Source organism: Mytilus galloprovincialis, chromosome 6 (genome assembly GCF_965363235.1).
Source record: "Mytilus galloprovincialis chromosome 6, xbMytGall1.hap1.1, whole genome shotgun sequence".
NCBI classification, from domain to species: Eukaryota; Metazoa; Mollusca; class Bivalvia; order Mytilida; family Mytilidae; genus Mytilus; species Mytilus galloprovincialis.
In genome coordinates this window covers 6,927,646-6,948,772 of record NC_134843.1, presented here as the reverse complement: position 1 = coordinate 6,948,772, position 21,127 = coordinate 6,927,646, and the positions used below count along the sequence as shown (strand labels likewise).

Below are 21,127 nucleotides of genomic sequence, written 5' to 3'. Positions count from 1 at the left end.
AGAGCACTGAGCAAAGTTTTATGACTTCAACTCCAGGGGTTCAGCTATGTCATGCGTCAATGACGTCATCAGTAAAAGCTGTTTTGTTTCACTTCATGCAAAATATGTGAAGGAATGCACGAACACATTGTTTTTAAAAAGCAAATACAGAAAATGACAACATTTATCAATTTGTTCAAAGAGCTATAGTTTTACAACGTGAACCAAATTACATAGTTGAAAATATTCTTTAATGCACATACAGACACTCTATGACGCTAATACTAATATACTGAAACTTGCTTTTACAGACTTTGTAACCAGTAACAGAAGTCAAAGAACAATGAATTATTATTCTGGAAGGCTGACAAATAATAATGGATAAACCAAAACATTGAGTTCAAGCATGCTTAAGATATTGCGATTAAAATTATACCAACAACACCCTCGAAACCTTGAACTACAGAATGATAAATTAACCATAGTCTCATATAATGATGCTGCTAATCATCTCTTGCTCATTGACTAACACTTTATTAATTCTCTGTCCGAGTATTTTCTAATAAAAACTAAGTGCAAACACGATGTATTCAAGTGACAAATTAGAGTTACATTTTGAAAATGTTCTGTTATATTTAAATGATAGTTAATATTTAGAACTACTAAAGGTTGATGTTTAGTACTACTAAAGGTTAATTTTCAGTACTACTAAAGATGAAGACCTATGTATTGGTAGAACCCGTGTCCTTAACAATAATGCTCGTTTTTTGTGTAACCTTTTGTTTATGTAGAACATTTTTATGCCCCACGTACGATTATAGCGGGGTATTATGGTTTATGATCTGTGGGTCTGTTCGTCTGTCCGTCCTTTCGTCCGTTCGTCCGTCTGTCCCGCATTGGTTAAAGTTTTAGGTCAAGGTAGTTTTTAATGAAGTTGAAGTCCAATTAACTTGAAACTTAGTAAACATGTTACCTATGATAGGATCACAAAATAAGCGAACTCCAAGGACGATTCAAAACGGAAAGTCCCCAATCAAATGTCACAATCAAAAGCTGAAACACGTTAAACGAATGGATTACAACCGTCATTTTCATGACTGGTTAAAGGCATTTACTTCTGTAGAAAATGGTGGATTAAACCTGGTTTTCTAGTTAGCTCAGTATCTTACTTGAAATGAGCACTCAGGTAATCCCACATACAAAAACATATCATTTGACAAGAATGAGATTTTGGCGAATTATAAGTCCTTCATGGCTTCTATGAACATTGGATTGAACAACAAATCGGAGGACTTACCTTGTTTGTATTGGATACCTAAACTTCACAAAACTCCGTACAAACAACGGTACTTTGCCGGCTCATCTGCTTGTTCCACTAAAGATTTGTCCATTAGATTGACTAAAATTCTGTCTGCAGTTAAAGAGGGCCTTCATATATACTGTGAAACTGTTTACTCACGTAGTGGTATTAACCATATGTGGATTCTTAAAAACTCTAAAGAACTTCTGGATAATTTCAAATCTCGGTCTTTTTCTGAAATTAGTTCTATCAAAACGTTTGATTTTTCAACCTTGTATACAACCATTCCCCATGTGAAATTGAAAAACCGTCTAAAAGAAATAATCCACAATGCTTTTCATCATAAAAATAGTAGCATACGCTATAAATTTATCACTTTGGGATACCATTAGGCATATTTTGTTAATAAGGATCAAAAGGATAAAACATACTACACAGAGGAACAAGTGATCAGTATGCTGGAGTTTCTTATTGACAACATATTTGTTGAATTTGGAGGTCGACTTTTTCAACAAATTGTCGGCATTCCTATGGGAACGAACTGTGCGCCTCTCCTTGCCGACCTCTTCTTATTTTCATATGAATCGGAGTTCCTTCAGACACTTGTCAAAAACAACTAATTTTTAGACTTATACCTCGAATTTGACATACACAGTCATCTCAGTACCAGAATCTATGACAAACGAGACGATTTTAATTTTGAAATTATCAATTTCCCCCACCTTAGTAGTAATATAATAACTTCACCTGCATAAGGAATATACATTTCCCAGCTTATCAGGTATTCAAGAGCTTGCAGCTCCTATTCAGACTTTGTAAAACGTCATCAGTGTCTGAGCAGAAAGTTGATGAACCAGGGTATGTCAAAGAACGTCTCGTCCTTATAACACAATATTGACTGCTGTACCCCTATTTTTGACATTTTTACTCTTTGAGTATGTTTGTTTTGTTCATGCATCGTTGACAATGTAATGGAATTTGATGCGACTGTCATACAAGTGAGAGGTTTAGCTAGCTATAAAACCAGGTTCAATCCACCATTTTCTACATTAAAAAATGCCTGTACCAAGTCAGGAATATGACAGTTGTTATCCATTCGTTTGATGTGTTTGGACTTTTGATTTTGCCTTTTGATTTTGGACTTTCCTTTTTGAATTTTCCTCGGAGTTCAGTATTTTTGTGTTTTTACTTTTTACTTAATTGTGTGACAGTCTCATAAAATTCCACATAGAACATTTTGATACATAGTATTTTCTTTCTCTCTTAATTCTACTAGTTTTGTAAGTATTTATCTTGATAATGTATTTCAGTGTTTTATCATATTAAAATCAAATCTCTCTATTTACATAACTATTCTTAGAACTCCAACAAAAGTTTCCTGAAATTTTGCCTAATACATTCGAAAACTAGAGATCACAAATAATTTAATATAAACCAGCTTGTGTTTATCTTTTAAAAACAAAGAAGTTATGTAAATAAAGGCAACAGTAGTATACCGCTGTTCGAAACCCGATTGCCAAAAAAAAAAAATCCATTTTACAAACTAAATTGAGGGAAACGCATCAAATGTAAGAGGAGAACAACGACACAACAAAAACACAACACTAAAATGTAACACACATAGAGACGAACTATAATATAACACTTGGTACAGGACAATTTAAGAACAAAGTGATGGGTTGAACCTGGTTTTTTAGCATGCCAAACCTCCCGCTTTTATCGCAATGTTACATGTAACATTAAAATGAAAACATTACAAAAAAAATACGTCAACATATCCGAATTTTGAACAACTATTTGAAATTTTGACCTCATTTTACACAAAAAGTAGCACATGAACATGATGAAGATGTTTTTTTTATTACATATTTGATTTAATCAGGTAAAAAATAGTCGATATGCAAATTTTCATCAAAATTTCAATATGGAATCTAAACTATATCGTATGCCCTTAAACTTATGAGGAGTTAATTAACCAACAATGCTATCTTGTATGCACATGTTAAATGACAAAGTATAGACTGTTACTAGTATATATATCATAAACATTGAAGAAATAAAAGAACTAAGAACAACATTTAAAATGAGCAACACAAACCCCTTTAAACATAGCCAGGGGTGATCTTCGGTGCTTGAAAGAAGAATATAGTTTTATAGAATCTACATAGTTGAGAAATATTCAAGCTGGTGCACTCAGTATTATGTAACTGTATGTCATTTAGGGATTTTTATCAGCTTTAATCAGAAAATCGTGTTAAACGTTTAGATACAGGCGATTTCTTTTATTAAAGCCTTCCTCCGTGTAAATACAGGCATACATCTAAAAATGAAAAGCTTGTTTGCATTATTTTGCATATCTTTGGTTGTATGCGGTAAGTATCTTTAACTCTTTTATTTTCGATTACCATTTACATGCATGTTTTGCACTTATTTTGATAGGCACCATTAAATTTGAATGTCAAATAGAATATGTTAGATAAGCGTTACAGTTTGAAAATTATAATTATCTTAAAGCGTAATCTGACCTGAATGGATTTTGATAAGTTATACTTCATGTGTTGATACGGCATAATCAAACGCCAATTGCTTGTGCTATCGATTGTATGTAAATCAAAGAACGTCTCGTTCTTTTTCTAAAAAGTTCTGCAGAAGATATCGAAACTTTGTTAATAAATATTCCGTATCTACGTCACAAATAATACACGAGGGTAATGAAATATAGATTATGTGTACTGACGATGTTTGTCATTTTAATAGCATTCTATAGTATTATTTTTACTGCTTAGTTATTATTTTGGTGATATCCATTTGACGTGGCACAGTACTTATACATCTCGTCATTGTGTGTTTGTGCTATGGTAATCTTTTGTATTCTTGTCGTTAAATTTTCCAAATGTGCTTTGTCTAAATGATTTTTTGTGTATCTTTGTTACACATGACGTGGCTCTGTTCTTATACAAGCTGTTATTGTGTTATGGTAATTCAGTTTTCTTTTCTTTCATTTTACTAGTAAATGCTTTGTCTATATGCTTTTTTATTTTTCTTTGTTACGTATTTGCTTTTCTACTGGTTAAGATTATAAGACAATATTGACTGATGTTCCTTCATTTTGACATTTTTACCCTTTGTGTCTGTTTTTTTTGTTCTTACCTCGTTGTCAAAATAATGGAATTTTATGCGACCGTCATACAAGTGAGAGGTTTTGTTAGAATCAGTTCTGGGTAGAACTGAACAAATTAGTTCTAGGTAGAACTGTCAGGATCAGGGTTAGGGTAGAACTGTCTAAAACTGTTTTAGGTAGAACTGTCCAAAAAGTTTAAGAGACAGGAGTATAACAGTTGTTATCCATTCGTTTGACGTGTTTGAGCTTTTGAATTTGCTTTTTGATATAGGGACTTTCCGTTTTTACCCTGAGTACGGCATTTTTGTGATATTACTTTTTACATGCTGTTTGACTCAAGTTAAAAAAATCCATATCTTGGAAATATGTATTATTAAGATTTGTATTATAACTTACTAGTACACAGCAACAAAAAGGATTATTTGTTTGTTTTGGACATGAATTTACTTAACTACAGTAGTAAGATAATTTGTTTTAATCGATATATATTAACAGATAGATGATTTCTTTCAAAAGTCGAACAATAATATATATGTTGAAAAATTACCAATTGATAGTTTTCTAATCTAAATACGAACAGTATAAAATTCACATTTGATTGTTTGCATGAAAGCTTTTATGTTTTAGTATTTTGATAGACACAATATCTTTATGTATTAATGTATCTGCATTTTACATTAAAAACCAAAGGTTATAGTTGTTGTCACAGTGGATGGCATTATCACGCTGGTTCATGTTTTAAAATCTTTGGAGAACGAACAAAATGGTACACTGCTAGGGTAAGCATTGTAAACAATTATATTCTTTTTTATGAATGGAAAAACTGATAAAAAGCTAAATTGAAATTTTCTTATTATTGGTACTAGTTTATCTTGTTCGAATTCTTTTTATTGCCTTTACTAAGTAAGAAATATGAGTATGACAGTTGTTGTCCATTTGTTTCATTTGTTGATATTGATAGTGATCGCTTTTGTAAGGTTTATGAATTTCTCCTTTTATAATTCACCTTGGATTTTTCTTTATTCTTCCTTCACATTATCTCTGTGTAATTAGTTAATTTAATTTGTGTGTAATTAGAAAATCCTTTTGCTAAAACAAAACATTTGTCATTGTTAGATGATATTATTCAGTAGTACAATGTAAAACAATAGCTGACCTAGAAAATTGGAGAAGAATATTTGTTTTGTTTGTCATTTAAATGAATAATTAAAAGATCAAATTATACTGCATCTGTCCAAATAAACTTGAAATACATGATAACAATGCTGTAGTTAAATTTGCTTGATATCTTTATTTGCTTCTAGAACTAGACAATGTTGATCACTGAGCGTCACTGATGATTCTTTTGTAGACGAAACACGCGTCTGGCTCGTCTGGTGTATTAAATGATAATCCTGGTACCTCTGATAACTATTAATCACCTGAAAACAAAGTTTTACGACAAAAGAAATTTTCACAATGTGAAATTTTCATTGCTGAAACACAAAATACCAGTAACAGCTATATATTGTGGATACATGTATATCTCCAGGGTGATACGCTATGTCGGACATTGTGTTTGCTGTCTATTCCCTTGGTAGAGCGTCCCTTCTTAGCCTGCTTAGAAATAGAGTTTTTGTATCAAGGATTTCAGATTGTAAAGGAGGGGCGAAAAAATATAAGAGAGACGGTCAAACTCATAAATTGAAAGTAAGCTGACAACGCCATAGTTAAAAAAGAAAAAAGAAGAAAGACAAATAATAGTACACATGATACGATATAGAAATCTCAAAACTAAGCTACACGAATCTACCAAAAAACTAGGGTTGATCTCGGGAGATGCGAAAGGGTAAGCAGATTATGCTCCACATGCGGCACCCGTCGTTTATGATAAACACCGGTAAATAGGCTTATTCGGTTGGTCTTATTCGTGGAAAGGGAAGGGGATTGTAATTACAACGTAAGGAACACATTCGATATCATCTGTGAAACGGTTATTTCAAAACGGCCAATCAACTCGTGATGGCGTCTGTAAAACTTACGAAGGGATGATTTAAAGGAATATCGTATCAATTGGGAGATATATAATTCGTATGCAGGTGTTGTTAGAATATTGAAGTCAATTCCGTGAAAATTTTACCGACTGTACGGTATGGGTTTTCATCCGTATTGAAGGCCAAATAGTTGCCTTAAATTGCCTACATCCACTTCATTGAAATGTTAATATAGATACGGTTCAATCAAAACTAGAAACACAATACTGTATCAAAGAAAGTTTGAACTGTTGATAAAGGCAAGCTAAAAGTACTTAGTATGAAATCATGCTTCTCGACATTCTGATATATCAGCTATATAATTGTTCAAAGATTTTATACATAAACGTGATCAATAGATTAGGAAGATATGCTACTCAACAAAGCCATTAACAAAAGTAACAGAGAGTATCAACCCAAATAATATTGTAAACTCGTGTTTGTTTTATGATGATGTAGTTCAAAGCAAATTCTAAATACTTTTCTTTTATCTTCTAGGACCGTTGTCACCATCTTGGTGCCCACTTAGCAGAGGACCACAGTTTTGACACTCACGAGTTTTTAGTCAAACTTATTAAGAGAGATCACAGTAAGATCCTTATTGAAAAGAGAGGCCAAATATACAAAAGTTATATTTGAACATATTTTTGTAAATTAACTGTTTACAAAACTTTGAATTTTTCGAAAAACTAAGGATTTTCCTATCCCAGGCATAGATTGGTGTTGACATGAATGTCAATTATATGGTAATGTTTAAAATTTCTTATTTACAAAACGTTGTATTTTTCGAAAAACTAAGGATTTTGTTATCCAAAGAATAGATTACCTAAGCAGTATTTGGCACAACTATTTGGAATTTTGGGTCCTCAATGTTCTTCAACTTTGTACTTGTTTGGCTTTATAACATATTTTATCTGAGCGTCACTGATTAGTCTTATGTAGACGAAACGCGCGTCTGGCGTATTAAATTATAAACCTGGTATTTTTGATAACTTTTGACCTTAGCCGTATTTGTCACAACTTTTTGGAACTTGGGGTCCTCAATGCCCTTCAATTTTGTACTTGTTTTGCTTTATAACTTTTTGGATATGAGCGTCACTAAGTCTTATGTAGACAAAACGCGCGTGTGGCGTATCAGACTATACTCCTGGTACCTTTGATAACTATCATGAGTAAAAAGGAAAACAAACCGACAAAGCCATGGTAAAAGAAGAAAAAGAATAACTGAATGACAACAGCATACAATATACATTATTGAATAATAACGATAAGAACCACATCAAATACTGGTGTAATCTTAAGTGCTTATATTAAAAAGAATAAGCAGATACTATTCTACTAATGGCACCCGTCGTGACAATCATGTTAAACATGTGGAACAGGATCTGTTCACCCTTCCGGAGCACCTGAGATCACGCCTAGGCTTTGGTGGGGTTTGTGTAGCTTAATCGTTAGTTTTCTATGTTGTATGTTGTGTTCTTTAATTTGTCTGTTTGTCTTTTTCATGTTTAGTCATGGCGTTGTCAGTTTTTCGATCTACGAGTTAGACTGTCCCTCTGGTATCTAGTTAAATGTGTTCAAGTCAGCATTGATTATATATATAATATAATATGAATCAAGTAAATGCAAGTCATCATTTATAACCATTTATCTTACATCGAGTGTGTATTTACATGAGCAACATACAGGATGTAATATGTAGAACAGGAGTTCCTAACTGTTCAAGAGAACATGATATCCTTCCGTTTTTTTTTATATGGGATCGATATTACTCATCAGACATAAGTGTCTATACAATTGTTTGTCTTTTAGTAAGCTTTTTATACGATGGAGTTGTGAGTTTGTCATCGACTAGTATTTATGTATCACTTTTGTTTTAAGAATATTTATGTATAGTGGATTTAGAAACATGTTACTAAAACTAATCATAATCCCTTCCACTTTTCAGTTTCGAGTGCTACCATGTAGCAGCATTAGACTACCTTTTTTCGAAATCTACAGGGGTGTCTTTTACGGGCAAGAGATTTTGCTCTCTCTTATAACGGGGCAGCCATTTACCGTTCCTTTCCGAGGACTTTCATCGTTTCTAAACACCATGCTTTCGAGGAAAGGCCGAAAAATAGTCAGTCCCTGATTATATTTCCTCGGAACGCGGATCGAACCAGGAACCTTCGTGTTTGTGTAACAGACATCATGTTTCGTCAGTTAATTTGTTCCGGCGGAACTTTTCAACTAGTTATTTCGATCCGATGGAACTTTTCAACTAGTTGTTTTATACCGAGTGCAGTCGAAAAGTTTATGAAAAAAGTAGCAAGTTGAAAAGTCCCGGATTAATGTAGCTAGTTGAATAGTTAACCTTAACCCTAACCCTAACCCTAACAAAGAGGAACAAATGTTCAAATATAATATGTTGCACTTTCACTTTGCATCAATTATCCAAATGGAACTTTCTGCCTGCTTGATAAGTTCCGTTGGAACTTTTGTGCTAGTTTGTTATTTCCGTTTTGACTAATTTGGCAAAAAGGAACTTTCTAACTATATAGCTAGTTGATATGTTCCGTTGGAACTTTTCAACTAGTCACTTTGTTACGGTGGAACTTTTAAACCAGAGGCAGAACTAGTTAATAATTTCCTCCAAAACTTTTCGGCTAGTTAGTTCTTTTCGCCCGGAACTTTCTAACTTCGGAAAAAAAGAGCATTTACATTTGTAGTCCGATGCGGTAACTACTAAACCCCGGCTATCTTAGGTATCTATGATAAGCATGCAATATACATCATAAGAAGATGATAAAACTCCATGTGTTTTCCTTGTAAATAATTGTGAAAACCAACATTTTTTTTATTTTCTACTCTTCATTTCTAGAAATAAATTAGAAACCCGTTTTCAAGGTGTATATGTTATCGGCAATAAGTGAAATTATGCATTTAGCTTAAATTCAATGCAATAAGCTAACTCATAGGCATTAAGTTATTGCCTGAAATTTTGTGGCAATAAGCTTATTTCCTGAAATCTGATGATGATTATTCATCCTATTGCCGAACATAATTTTAGGCAATAAGTGAACTCTAGAATATTTGCATATTTGGTGATTTATTCTTGATATAGAGCAGTCTCATAATTATATTCCTAAAATTGCATGTATTAATAAACAATCATTTGACAGATTTTCAAATTTCAGTAAATTTCTTTTAATTAGTAATTGTAGTTGTTAAAAAAACTAAATTAACTCATACACTCTACAAGTTGAGTTGGTTTGAACTGGTCAAAGGTAGACAAAATCAATATATGATTTTTTGCTCACACTATTTTCCAATTGTTTTTTATTGGATAAGTAATTTGTTTTGTTAACTGCTCTACAACCTGTGATAAAAAATCATTTTAACACAAATTTCTATCACGTTTCCATATTTTTAAAGTTTTATTTGATGAGTTTTAATATAAATAACATATTGTATTTCCGGTAGATGACATTTTAAACTTCAGTGGCCTGTTTATCGAAGCAGTCTTAGGATGAGAACGTGTCCTCAAACCAACTTACCATATATCTTAGCCCTAAGTCGGTTTATCAAACATGTCGCAACTTAAGTAAATATTTTAGGAATTGTCCTGACTGTAACATACCAATAAAGGTGTCTTAAAATGGTCTTAGAATGGAGCTAACTTTAGATTAAACTTAGGTGGTTATTTTATAAACAAATATGGTCTGTATTGGTTGCATTTACTTTACAGAGCTACCATTTGATTTTTAAAAGGAGAGCTAGGATGACAAATTTGTCCTACAATTGTTTTTTAATCTCTGTCTATCCTTTTTATTTTTCACTCTATTCCTCTATTCGGTCCGGCTTTTTTTTATGAAAGTTACTCATCTTGCCGTTTTTTACACATATGTTTTGTTTCATGGAGTTTAAATGTGGAATTATAATATCAAAATTATTTATTCCCTAATAACTTATTTCTGATTATAAATCTTATTTCAAATTATAGTTTGAATTGGTTAAATTTGATACAATATTTCGATTTTTCATTTGCTATCTTCTTTTACTTAGGACAGCGGTTAGGGCAACCTAGCTAAGATAATCATCAGAAAGCTTCACTGTGCATGCTGAAACATGTCGTATTCGGTCCTAACTTTATCCTAATTTCTGTTTTAAGAATATCTTATAGGACCGGGCTTATGCAAGTTCTCGTGTTTATATTTTAGGCATTAAGCTTAATGCCTGCACACATTTTGCAGAATTTAAGCTTAAACATTTAAGGCTTATGCCTAACATCAGTTAGGCAATAAACTTACTGCCTAGGCGTTGGCTTATTGCCTATGATTTAAGCTTAATGGCTACTTTCACTTATTGCCGCTAACATATATATAATTATGTTGTACACGTAAAGATATATTATAATAGAAACAAGGTATATCAACAATTTAAATTTTATACCATATCTTTTGAAAATATTTGGAATTCATACTATGAATATTGATAAGTACTGTAAATGGTTAAAATAATTAGTACAGCATTATCATTTAATGTTAGAACATTATTTAACATTGTCTAAATGGACAATTAGTTTAATATAAACATAATCGCCACATTTGTGAATAGAATACAAGTCTTCTATTTTGTAACGGTTCTGTTTGTATATGATTTATCTAGTATGGTTGTACTTGATGCTTTTAATTCTATAATGACTTCATGATTAAAGAAACAAATCAAAGGAGGTGTGGGGTAATCGTGAATGAGACCATAATAGTTATTCTAATGCTATTTTAAAAAAAAGTATACTATAAAGGCTCTAAATCATTTTATTTAGCCTTTTCTACTTTAAAATAGACAAAACGCGCGACGTGCGCAGATACAAAATTTCAATCCTTGTATCTATGATGAGTTTATTTGCTCTGAGTCTAAAGTATTTTTTAAGTTATAGATCATAGACTTCCAAAATATCTTCCACGAACACCACACTAATTCTTCAAAGCGTATACAATCACACAAAGACATTGTTTGTGAAAGTTCCTTTCACGGACAGACATATTAACATGATGGAGGATGTTAGTATTTTTTTTAAATGTATTGTTGAGTATTTATGAATAAAAAACCTGTTAAGAATAAAAAGAATGTTAAGTCTGTAAACAAAAGACTGTAAATGAATGAATCCTTTGATTGTAATGTAAATATGAATGAGTATATTGACAGGTTACGCAACTTCACATCCGACTGGGGACAATAAACCAATTTACTATCTTGGAGCAACTGACCACAATCTTGATTACGACTGGGTGTGGGAGAGTACGGGGAAAGTTGTTTACCCAGAGATGTTCGCCACAGGCCAACCTGATCGATATATGAATCATTCTCAGGAGTGTTTATCAATCAATATGAGATCCGACTGGCGTAAGTACATATACATAATAAGAAATCAACAGAAAGGGATCTATGATCAATCGGTTCGCACTAACTTCTAAGCATTAGTTTAAACATATTTTATTGTCTAAATATACAATAGGATTGGATACAAGTTATAACAACTTAAGATAATCCGCTCTATATAAGTACAATATACAAAATTTCAAGATGACAGCAATTACACATTTCAGTACAATAAGAAAAATATGTACAATAGATATAGTATGTTTAAACAGTATAACAGTCTGATACGAGTACAGCAATTTTAATCAATGAATATTTTTGTATGGCGTATATAACTATGTACATTTCTGAAAAGGATTGTGTTTTGTTCAACAGTAATTTCGTCTGTTACAAATAAAATATGTTCTATGGAGATATTAGCTAAGTGTTGAATGTTTTTAAAACGCTGATTTCTAAAGGTTATGTAGAGTGGCAATTTTAAGGAAAAATGAATCGAATCTTCTAAATAAACTCATCATAGATACCAGGACTAAATTTAATATACCCCAGACGCTCGTTTCGTCTAAAAAAAGACTCATCAGTGACGCTCGAATCCAAAAAAGTTAAAAAGGCCAAATAAAGTACGAAGTTGAAGAGCATTTAGGACCAACATTCCTAAAAGTTTTACTAATGGACACCAACATTCTCAACTTGGGTCATTTACTAAATTAACTCTGTATAAATCACCTTTTAAAGGACTAAATATGTGTCGTAATTTTGTATGTAGTATATTTTCCATCCTGTTTCCAATGATATAATATTTAGGTACCAAAAATGAAAAATCATTTCTCCGGATTTCTTTTTTTGAATTTGGAGGTGATTGTATGGATCTAATCTCACATTGATTGATAAACACTCCTGAGAGTGATTCCTATATCGATCAGATTGACCTGTGGCGAACATCTCTGGGTAAACAACTTTCTTTCCCTTCCTGAGCACCATATATCGCCCTCATTTTCAGGTGGGAGTCATCTTTCTTAGTCTTTAGTTTGATATGATGTGTCTTTTGTACTATTATTTGTCTGTTTGTCTTTTTATTTTGTTAGTCATGGCGTTGTCATTTTTTTTCGATTTATTAGTTTGACTGTCGCTCTGGTATATTTCGCCCCTCTTTTAGGAACCACGAAAGACTGATTATTGTGGTTTGTTTTTTCCTTTGTCAATTGAATGCTTATTCGTGAACGAATACATTCAGTCTATGCATTCCTCCTTGTGATTGTTGTGATAATAGTTCGGGTATATATGTTTTTCCATATCTGATTTTTTTTTCTCATTATAATAGAGGTTCGAGTTTTTAAAGCCTTAAACATTAAATATTTAAACAACGCGTTTCATATTTAAAGATACAAATGGATGATTTGTGAATTTGAGCATAGAACTAAATATTGTGTATTGTAAAGGCAAACACAAATGTAGAAAAAGGTATCAAGAAAAAATATTGTCCGCAATGTGAAGATAATTGTGTTGTGTGTCATGAAGCAATAGAGTGTTGTATGTCATGTCATGAAGCAATAGAGTGTTGTATGTCATGTCATGAAGCACTAGAGTGTTGTATGTCATGAAGCAATAGAGTGTTGTATGTCATGTCATGAAGCAATAGAGTGTTGTTTGTCATGAAGCAATAGAGTGTTGTATGTCATGTCATGAAGAAATAGAGTGTTGTATGTCATGAAGCAATAGAGTGTTGTATGTCATGAAGCAATAGAGTGTTGTATGTCATGAAGCAATAGAGTGTTGTATGTCATGAAGCAATAGAGTGTTGTATGTCATGAAGCAATAGAGTGTTGTATGTCATGAAGCAATAGAGTGTTGTGAACCAATAGTAGACCGTCATGCATTGCAACTCATTCAGTATAAAAGCCGGTCAAATCGCCCAGATTTATTTGTGTGTAAACGACATTAATAACATTATTTGTGGGAGGATAAGTTTGCTACATATTGAAAATCTGTTTAAGGAAATCGGATGCAATTCAAATATTTAAATGAAAAAGGGTTGGGGGCAAACTAGACGACGTGAAACATTGGCAACCCTGAACAAAAATATAACCATTTTAAAAATAACTATTCGTTAGCATACTAGACAAACGTTAATCCGATCTGAGCTAGCGAATTGTTTACTGAGCACACCAAAGGATGTCATTGTCATCACTATTATGAATTTTATGATAATATTTTTCGCTGTTTGAATAACAGAAATTTGCTTGTATTGAACAATAGACTGACTTAGAGAAATGGGTTAGTTCACAATACTGAATTGACTGCAAAAGAATCGACTCAACAGACTGACCTAATAGTGGACGATTAAACTGACTATTGACACAAGACTGACATATACCTTTAATAATTTTTAGGCTTTCTAGATGCTTTTATTAGCAAAATGTCCATTTCAAACTTAAATACGTTTTAAAAGGAATTTTCGTCAACTTCGTACTTAGTTTAGTTTTAATTGTTTTTATTCGAATGTCACAAATGATCTTTTATTGACAGATGAATCTTTTACGCGCGTTTTTAGAACAATTTTATAATCCCTGTATTTAAAAAATCAAGAGACCATGTCTGACAAATTCACATTGAAAGTTGGAAAAAACATCGGTTTGAAGATACGTGGGAAACAAGGCTTACCTTTGTCTGTGTATCGTATAAAAACTATAAGAGAAACTAGATTCGTAAAATAAGATATTCCTCTACCCTTGACGGTTACATGTTTTCAATTAAAACGCTCGACATGCCTGCATTTACGATATAAAACTTGACTAAAGAGAATCGATAAATATCGTATCCCACTCGATACAATGGTAGAATCTATATATTTATCAACAATTAGTACATTTCCCCTTTGATCTTACTGTATACATTTTCAATATCATAGATAGGACTTGAAACTTGAAAATATTGTATATATTTTCATACCATCCACTTTAATTTATGAATGAAATGCACTTGTCCTATTCATGCATCCAAACAACGAAGCCAGCGTTTTGTTTTGTACGCGTTAAAGTAGTTTTACTTATTAATTTATTTTATTTCAAATTCTTTAATAATAACATAGAGCTTTTCCGATAAAAAGAATAATGGTATTTTATTTTTATACAGACTTCATCAACTCGGATATCAGCTCGACCTTTCGGGCTCGCTTGATATTTTTGCTGATAAAATCAGCTCTATGGTCGGGTTGTTTTCGCTTTGACACATTCCCCTATTTCCATTCTCAATTTTAATATCAAAAGCAAAACTATCATTATTCTATTTATATGTACTTTGACCTATACTGGTTTACGTTTACAAATTATGACTTGAATGTATAGTTGTCTTTTTGACTTCCATACCACATCTTCTTATTACTATATATTGATAATTGTAGTCTTTATTTTAAATATGAACCGTCCAAAATACTTTGGTAAGAAGTTTTCTTCTTCAATTTTAGTATCTTGATTTGAAGTGAAGTTGTAATAAGAAAAAACAATTCTGTATATTTTACTCTTAGCTAAACATTTGTAGGAAGGCTGCGTGTGAGGTATCTATTTTTAATAAGAAGAAAATATGACTGACTGCATGAGACATAGTTTGACACCAATTTAATTCACATTAAGATTGCACAAATATACAACAAAAAGTAATCACAATTGGAAATACACCACAAACAAGAATGTGCCCAAAGTACACAGATGCCCCATCTGCACTATCATTTTCTATGTTCAATGGACCGTCAAAATGTGGAAAAATCTCTAATTTGGCATTAAAATTAGAAAGATCATATCATAGGGAACATGTTTACTAAGTTTCAAGTAGATTGGACTTCAACAACTTCATCCAAAACTAGCTTGACCAAAAACTTTAACCTGAAGCTGGACAGACGGACGGAATAACGAACTGACGAACGAACGAACAACCGGACGAATAGACGGACGCACAGATCAGAAAACATAATGCCTATAATTGGGGCATAAAAAGTCAAGACCGCAGTATCTTGATAATTTCGAATTTAGATACGGACAATTAAGAAAGCAACGTGCAAATCATAATAGAACAACTACCCTGACTACTTTCGGGGACTTTTAGTCTGAACAGCAGTGGTGTCGACATAATGCCAACGAATTGTTAAAAATAGTATATGAATTGTATGCGTCCGTATATCATTTCTAAATTTGCCTTAAGTATTCTAAAGGAAGGATTGAACCTAATGAAATTGCAGGATTAACATTATAAACATAAAAAATTGGTTTGTACTCGCGTGTAAACAGGAAAAAAATACAGTAAACCTGTCTTTTCTCCTTTATTCGAAAGTTCGTATTAGAAAATTTTCAAAATTCCCCAAAATTAAGTATATTATATACGAGTAAACGTTTGAAACACCTATAATTTGCTTACATCTACTTCATGTAAATATGACAGACAGTTGTCTAATTGGCGAGCATATTATAACTCATTATCCAAATACATTATATCATATTAGGTGATAAACGCTGGTTCTGATAAGTCAACAAAAGCATTTTAACGGTATTATCATCTTTATTTTCAAAGACTTTGAAAGTAACTGGGACGATGTGAAATGTGACTCTCCTAAAAACATGTATATCTGTGAAATGAAAGACCCTAGGTAAGAAGATATTTTATCCTTACTTTGACCATTGTGAAAAAACTAACATTTAAGTGTTTTACAAAATCTTTATATTTATTAATATATGAAGAAGCAGCACCAGCTTTGATTACGTTGTCTATCCAACGCGACAACGAGAAAATAGAAGTAAAGTCCAATGAAACATATGAATACTAGAAGGCTTCCACATGTCTGTGAGGCCATGCCCGTTTTATTTATCTCTGAAATTATTTCCTAGTTCTTTATATCCTAATTTTCATCCTGGTTGACCAAATTAGACATTTCCTCTGATTTTAAGTACAACATACTGAATCAATTCATTGTATTATGTGTTGAACACAATATCTGCTATATGTTAAAATCTACTATGTCTTCAGATCGAGCTGAAAAAAACCCATTTATCAATGATAGTATCTAAAAAAAAAGTAAAAACTCAGAGGAAAATCTAATCGGAAAGTCCAAAATCACATGGCAAAATCAAATGACAAAACACATCAAAACCGAATGGACAAGAACTGTCATATTCATGACTTAGTACAGGCATTTTCAAAGTAGAAAATGGTGGATTGAACCTAGTGTTATAGCGCTAAACCTATCACTTGTACGACAGTCGCATCAAATGTAATAATAATGATAATGATGCGTGAACAAAACAAACAGACACAATAGATAAAAATGTCACAAATAAAGGTCAAAGTCTAATTCGGTAGGTCACATGAATGGTAGCTTTATTTAAATGTTAATATTAACAGATTTATGACAAAAAGATGAATGAGATGATCTGATAAATATTCAAATTCGATTTAATGTTATTTGATTCTCTCTTTGATGTTGATAAGACTTAATATATGCATAGTGCCATAACCTTAGGAATTTCATAGTTCCTTCAGTATAAAAACGTTTTAGAAAAGGAGTCCAGGAATTCCAGCAAAAGTTGTTCATGTAAAGAGTATAAATCTTAAAATATATATATTGTTTTTGACAAAAGTATATATCATGAAGTTTTGTTTATCTGATATGTCTGTTTTAAAAAAAAAAATGTTGAAACAAAATGAAAACAACGTCAAAGGGGTTTGTCTTTGGTTGCTATTGTATGACACGTCGACAATATGTTATACTATTTCTTATAAGATCATTACTATTTTTAAAAAGACCTATTACTTTTCCCTGTTGTTGTTACAATCTTTGTCTTTTCAGTCACAGTGGGGCTCATCTTATAGGATGAACAGATACAGCAGTAAATAGGTTTATAGAAATAAAATGATAAGATTAACCTACTGTGATATTGAATGAGACTTCATTAATAAAATGCTAATGAGAATCTAGTTTTCGAACAAAAGTTTATGATATGTTGAATGTATATTATTTCCTATTTTTCGTCTGGGAAAAGAACCTCCTTATAATTTGGAATAATTCATACTTTTGCAAACAGTAAATTTTATAAATTGACTATATAATAGATACACATGATAAAACCGAAGTGATGACTAACTACAGAATAAAAACGGATAGATTACAAGAAACAACTTAAACCAGCACATCAGCCGAGTTAGCCAAAGTCATCAACGCACTTGGTGACGTCACATTTGAATTTCTAAAAAAGATTTCCCAAAAATAAGATAGAATTAAACAGCCCAAGACCACCGATGAAATTCTCTTATCACATGGCAAAATCAAAAGCTATATGAATCACATCAAACGAATGATAACAACGCTAATATTAGACACTTGCAGTTGGTACAGTCAATTCTTTACGTAGAAAATGGGCGAATTAAATCTTGTGTCTGATGATATTGAACCTTTCACTTGTATGACATTCGCATTAAAATTTCATGATATTGACTACAATGTGTGGACAAAACAAACAGACATCATATGTAAACATGTAAAAAAAAATCAACATTGTGTAATAATCTCTATAAAACAAACAAATATGTCAACAGGAAAAATTTAATGTCACATGGACAAAACCCATAAAAACAATGAAAGACAAGAATACACAAATTTACTACAGCAAAATAATACAATAACAGGAAGTACCGACCCACGCCAAAAAGAAGAAGTATTAAACTGTAAAAGTAATAATTTTACAAAGAACAATAACAGAACAGAATAACATGATATTAATATGATAAACAACGCGAATACCTAGTATCTATACTTCAAGACTATCATGTATGAATTGAAGTTGATACGAAATAGTTATTACAAAGTCTTCTTATCTTCTGATAAAGTTTAAAAAAAGAAGGAAGACGTTCTTTTGCTTAACCCAGTTTGTCCATTTTCTGCTCAGACACTGGTTACGTCTTAAAAGGTCTTAATAGCAGCTGCAACCTCTTGAATACCGAATGAGTTGGGAAACGACATCTCATATGTAGGTAAAAATGGAATATTTCTACTAAGGTTGGGGAAATTTATAACTTAAAAATTGAAATCGTCTGGTTTGTCAAAGATTCTGGTTATTATCTTATATCTTAGGTCAAGTTTAAGGTATAATGAGTAAAAACTCCTGTCTGTTACGTCTTTAAATTCTAGTTCTGGATGATATATTTATGGTTTCAAGCAGAACAAGTTGGATTGTTAATTGAAAGAACATCATCAATATATCTGAATGTGAAATCAAAGGATCTGAAGGATCCGGCTTCTTTGGTCTTCTCGTTTGTGACAAGTGTCTGAAGGACGCATATGAAAATAGAAAAAATCGACAAGGCAAGGCGCAAAGTTCGTTCCCTAAGGAATGCCGACAATTTGTTGAAAAATTCTACCTGAGATTTCAACAAATATGAAACTGTTGTCCATAAGAAACTCCAGAATATTGATCACTTGTTCCTCTTTGAAGCATATTTTATCTCTTTGTTTACTAATAACAAGGGTGGGGCGAAAGATACCGGAGGGGACAGTCAAACTCAAAGATTGAAAATAAACTGACAATGCCATGGCTAAAAAAACAAAACCAAACAAACAGACAAATAATAGTACAAAAAACACAACACAGAAAAACTAAATACTAAGCATCACGAATCCCCACCAAATATGGCGTACAGTATCCAAAAGTAATAAATTTATAGCGTATGCTGCCATTTTTATGTTGAAAAGAATTGTGGATTATTTCTGTCAGTCGATTTTTCAATTTCATATGGGGAATGGTGGTATACAGGGTTGAAAAATCAAAAGTTTTGATAAAACTAATTTATATAGAAAAAAAGACCGAGATTTGATATCATTTGGAAGTTCTTTAGAAAATTAAGAATCCACAAAAGGTTAATATAACTACGCGGGTAGACAGTTTCACGGTATTAATAAAGACCCTTCTTTACTCCGGATAGAATCTTTGTCAATCTAATGGACAATTCCTTCGAAAAACATCCGAATGAGTCGGAAATGTTCCGTTGTTTTTTTTATACGGAAATGTGTATCCAATACAAGCAAGGTGATTGGCTGTTCGTTGTAATTTTTATTGACGCCATGAAGGACTTGTGATTCGCCAAAAATGTCATTCTTGTCAAATGATATGTTTTTGTATGTGAAATTAGATAAGTGCTTTTTTTATTCCTAATACTTTTACAAAGTAGTACATACAAAGACAATGGTTTTTGGTGTTTTGTCCGCAGAAACAACAACATACTAATCGTGAAGAGATGAAGGACATGTCACAGCCTCTTTGTCTCTGAAACAGACTTTGATCGCTCATTCACACAGTTTTTCAACTTATGAATGCGACGTTTTAGCAGAGACCTGTTTAATTTGACCCATTCTAAAAACGTGTCCAGTTCAACCTCTTTTCTTTTAGCCCATGTTCTAGCGTAGTTCTCAATGGAAGACATAATTATTTTGATGTTATGGTTCCAATTGATGTGTTGGTGTTCTCTAAATTCGGGACCGTGAGATATAAACTTTTGGAGTTGTTCATGTTGTATAATGGTTAGATCTTCAGTAATAACATGCCCAGAGAGTCTGTTATTATAAGACGAGTGGGAACAGTGATATGTCAGATTTTATTTTAAAAGTATTGTTCCAAATCAAGGTCCTGCAATGCTTGCTTATATATGCTTTATTGGTAAACTGAACAGGAAGGAATGTCATCTTGTCTGCATGTAAAGGTTCCGAGCTAACTGTATTGATAAGACGGAAAAGAGCTATATCACAAATTATACTGATCAGTCCGTAGATTTGAGAAAATGTATTTATGCATCCTTTATCCAGTGCATAATCTCTCGAAAATTTTATAAAATTAACAGGCAATGAAAAAAGAATAGTTCCTATTTAATGTAACCCTAGTGAATGATGAAGATGTGAAAGAAGGTAACCAAAGCTCTTATGTGCCAAACTAAATTCGGAAGACTTTTTTTGACATTAGGTCGATGGCACTGTTTCTTCCCATGACTACATGTGTGTTTAAAAGAAGTACTAATATTAAATAGACATTTACATCACTGCAGGCTATACTTGATTTTCCTACTCCTTTAATGTTATCATTGTGTCAATGTATAATATTGTAGATGAAACTTTCAATAAAATTACTGTTGTTTACCTAAATAAAATGACTTGATAATTTAAACAATCCATTATTTAAAACTATTAAAAATAATCGAAAGTTTACCTTTTAGAGTCAGTAAGTATAATTGTAGAAATTGTGTGTAAAGAAACTTTAAAATGTAGAAAACAATGAAACATGTTGACCGACATTAATTAAAAAAAATCTAATCCTCGTCCCA

The 21,127-nt window shown here is 32.1% G+C and overlaps 1 protein-coding gene across 1 annotated transcript; it reads left to right on the top strand.

Moving 5' to 3' along the window:
- The first annotated feature begins 3,506 nt into the window (after nucleotides 1–3,506).
- Nucleotides 3,507–17,737, top strand: LOC143077968 (perlucin-like). The gene is made up of 6 exons (XM_076253011.1): nucleotides 3,507–3,651; nucleotides 5,091–5,179; nucleotides 6,911–7,001; nucleotides 11,603–11,800; nucleotides 16,337–16,412; nucleotides 17,610–17,737. The coding sequence occupies exons 1-6, from the start codon at nucleotides 3,606–3,608 to the stop codon at nucleotides 17,635–17,637; spliced, it is 528 nt and encodes a 175-aa protein (XP_076109126.1). The 5' UTR covers nucleotides 3,507–3,605; the 3' UTR covers nucleotides 17,638–17,737.
- The last annotated feature ends 3,390 nt before the right edge of the window (nucleotides 17,738–21,127 follow it).

Excerpts from the sequence above, each read along its gene's own strand:
- LOC143077968 (XM_076253011.1), top strand. The coding sequence starts at position 3,606 with ATGAAAAGCTTGTTTGCATTATTTTGCATATCTTTGGTTGTATGCG. Across the intron at positions 5,180-6,910 it reads CAAAATGGTACACTGCTAGG|GACCGTTGTCACCATCTTGG; the intron begins GTAAGCATTGTA and ends TTTATCTTCTAG. Across the intron at positions 11,801-16,336 it reads CAATATGAGATCCGACTGGC|ACTTTGAAAGTAACTGGGAC; the intron begins GTAAGTACATAT and ends TTATTTTCAAAG.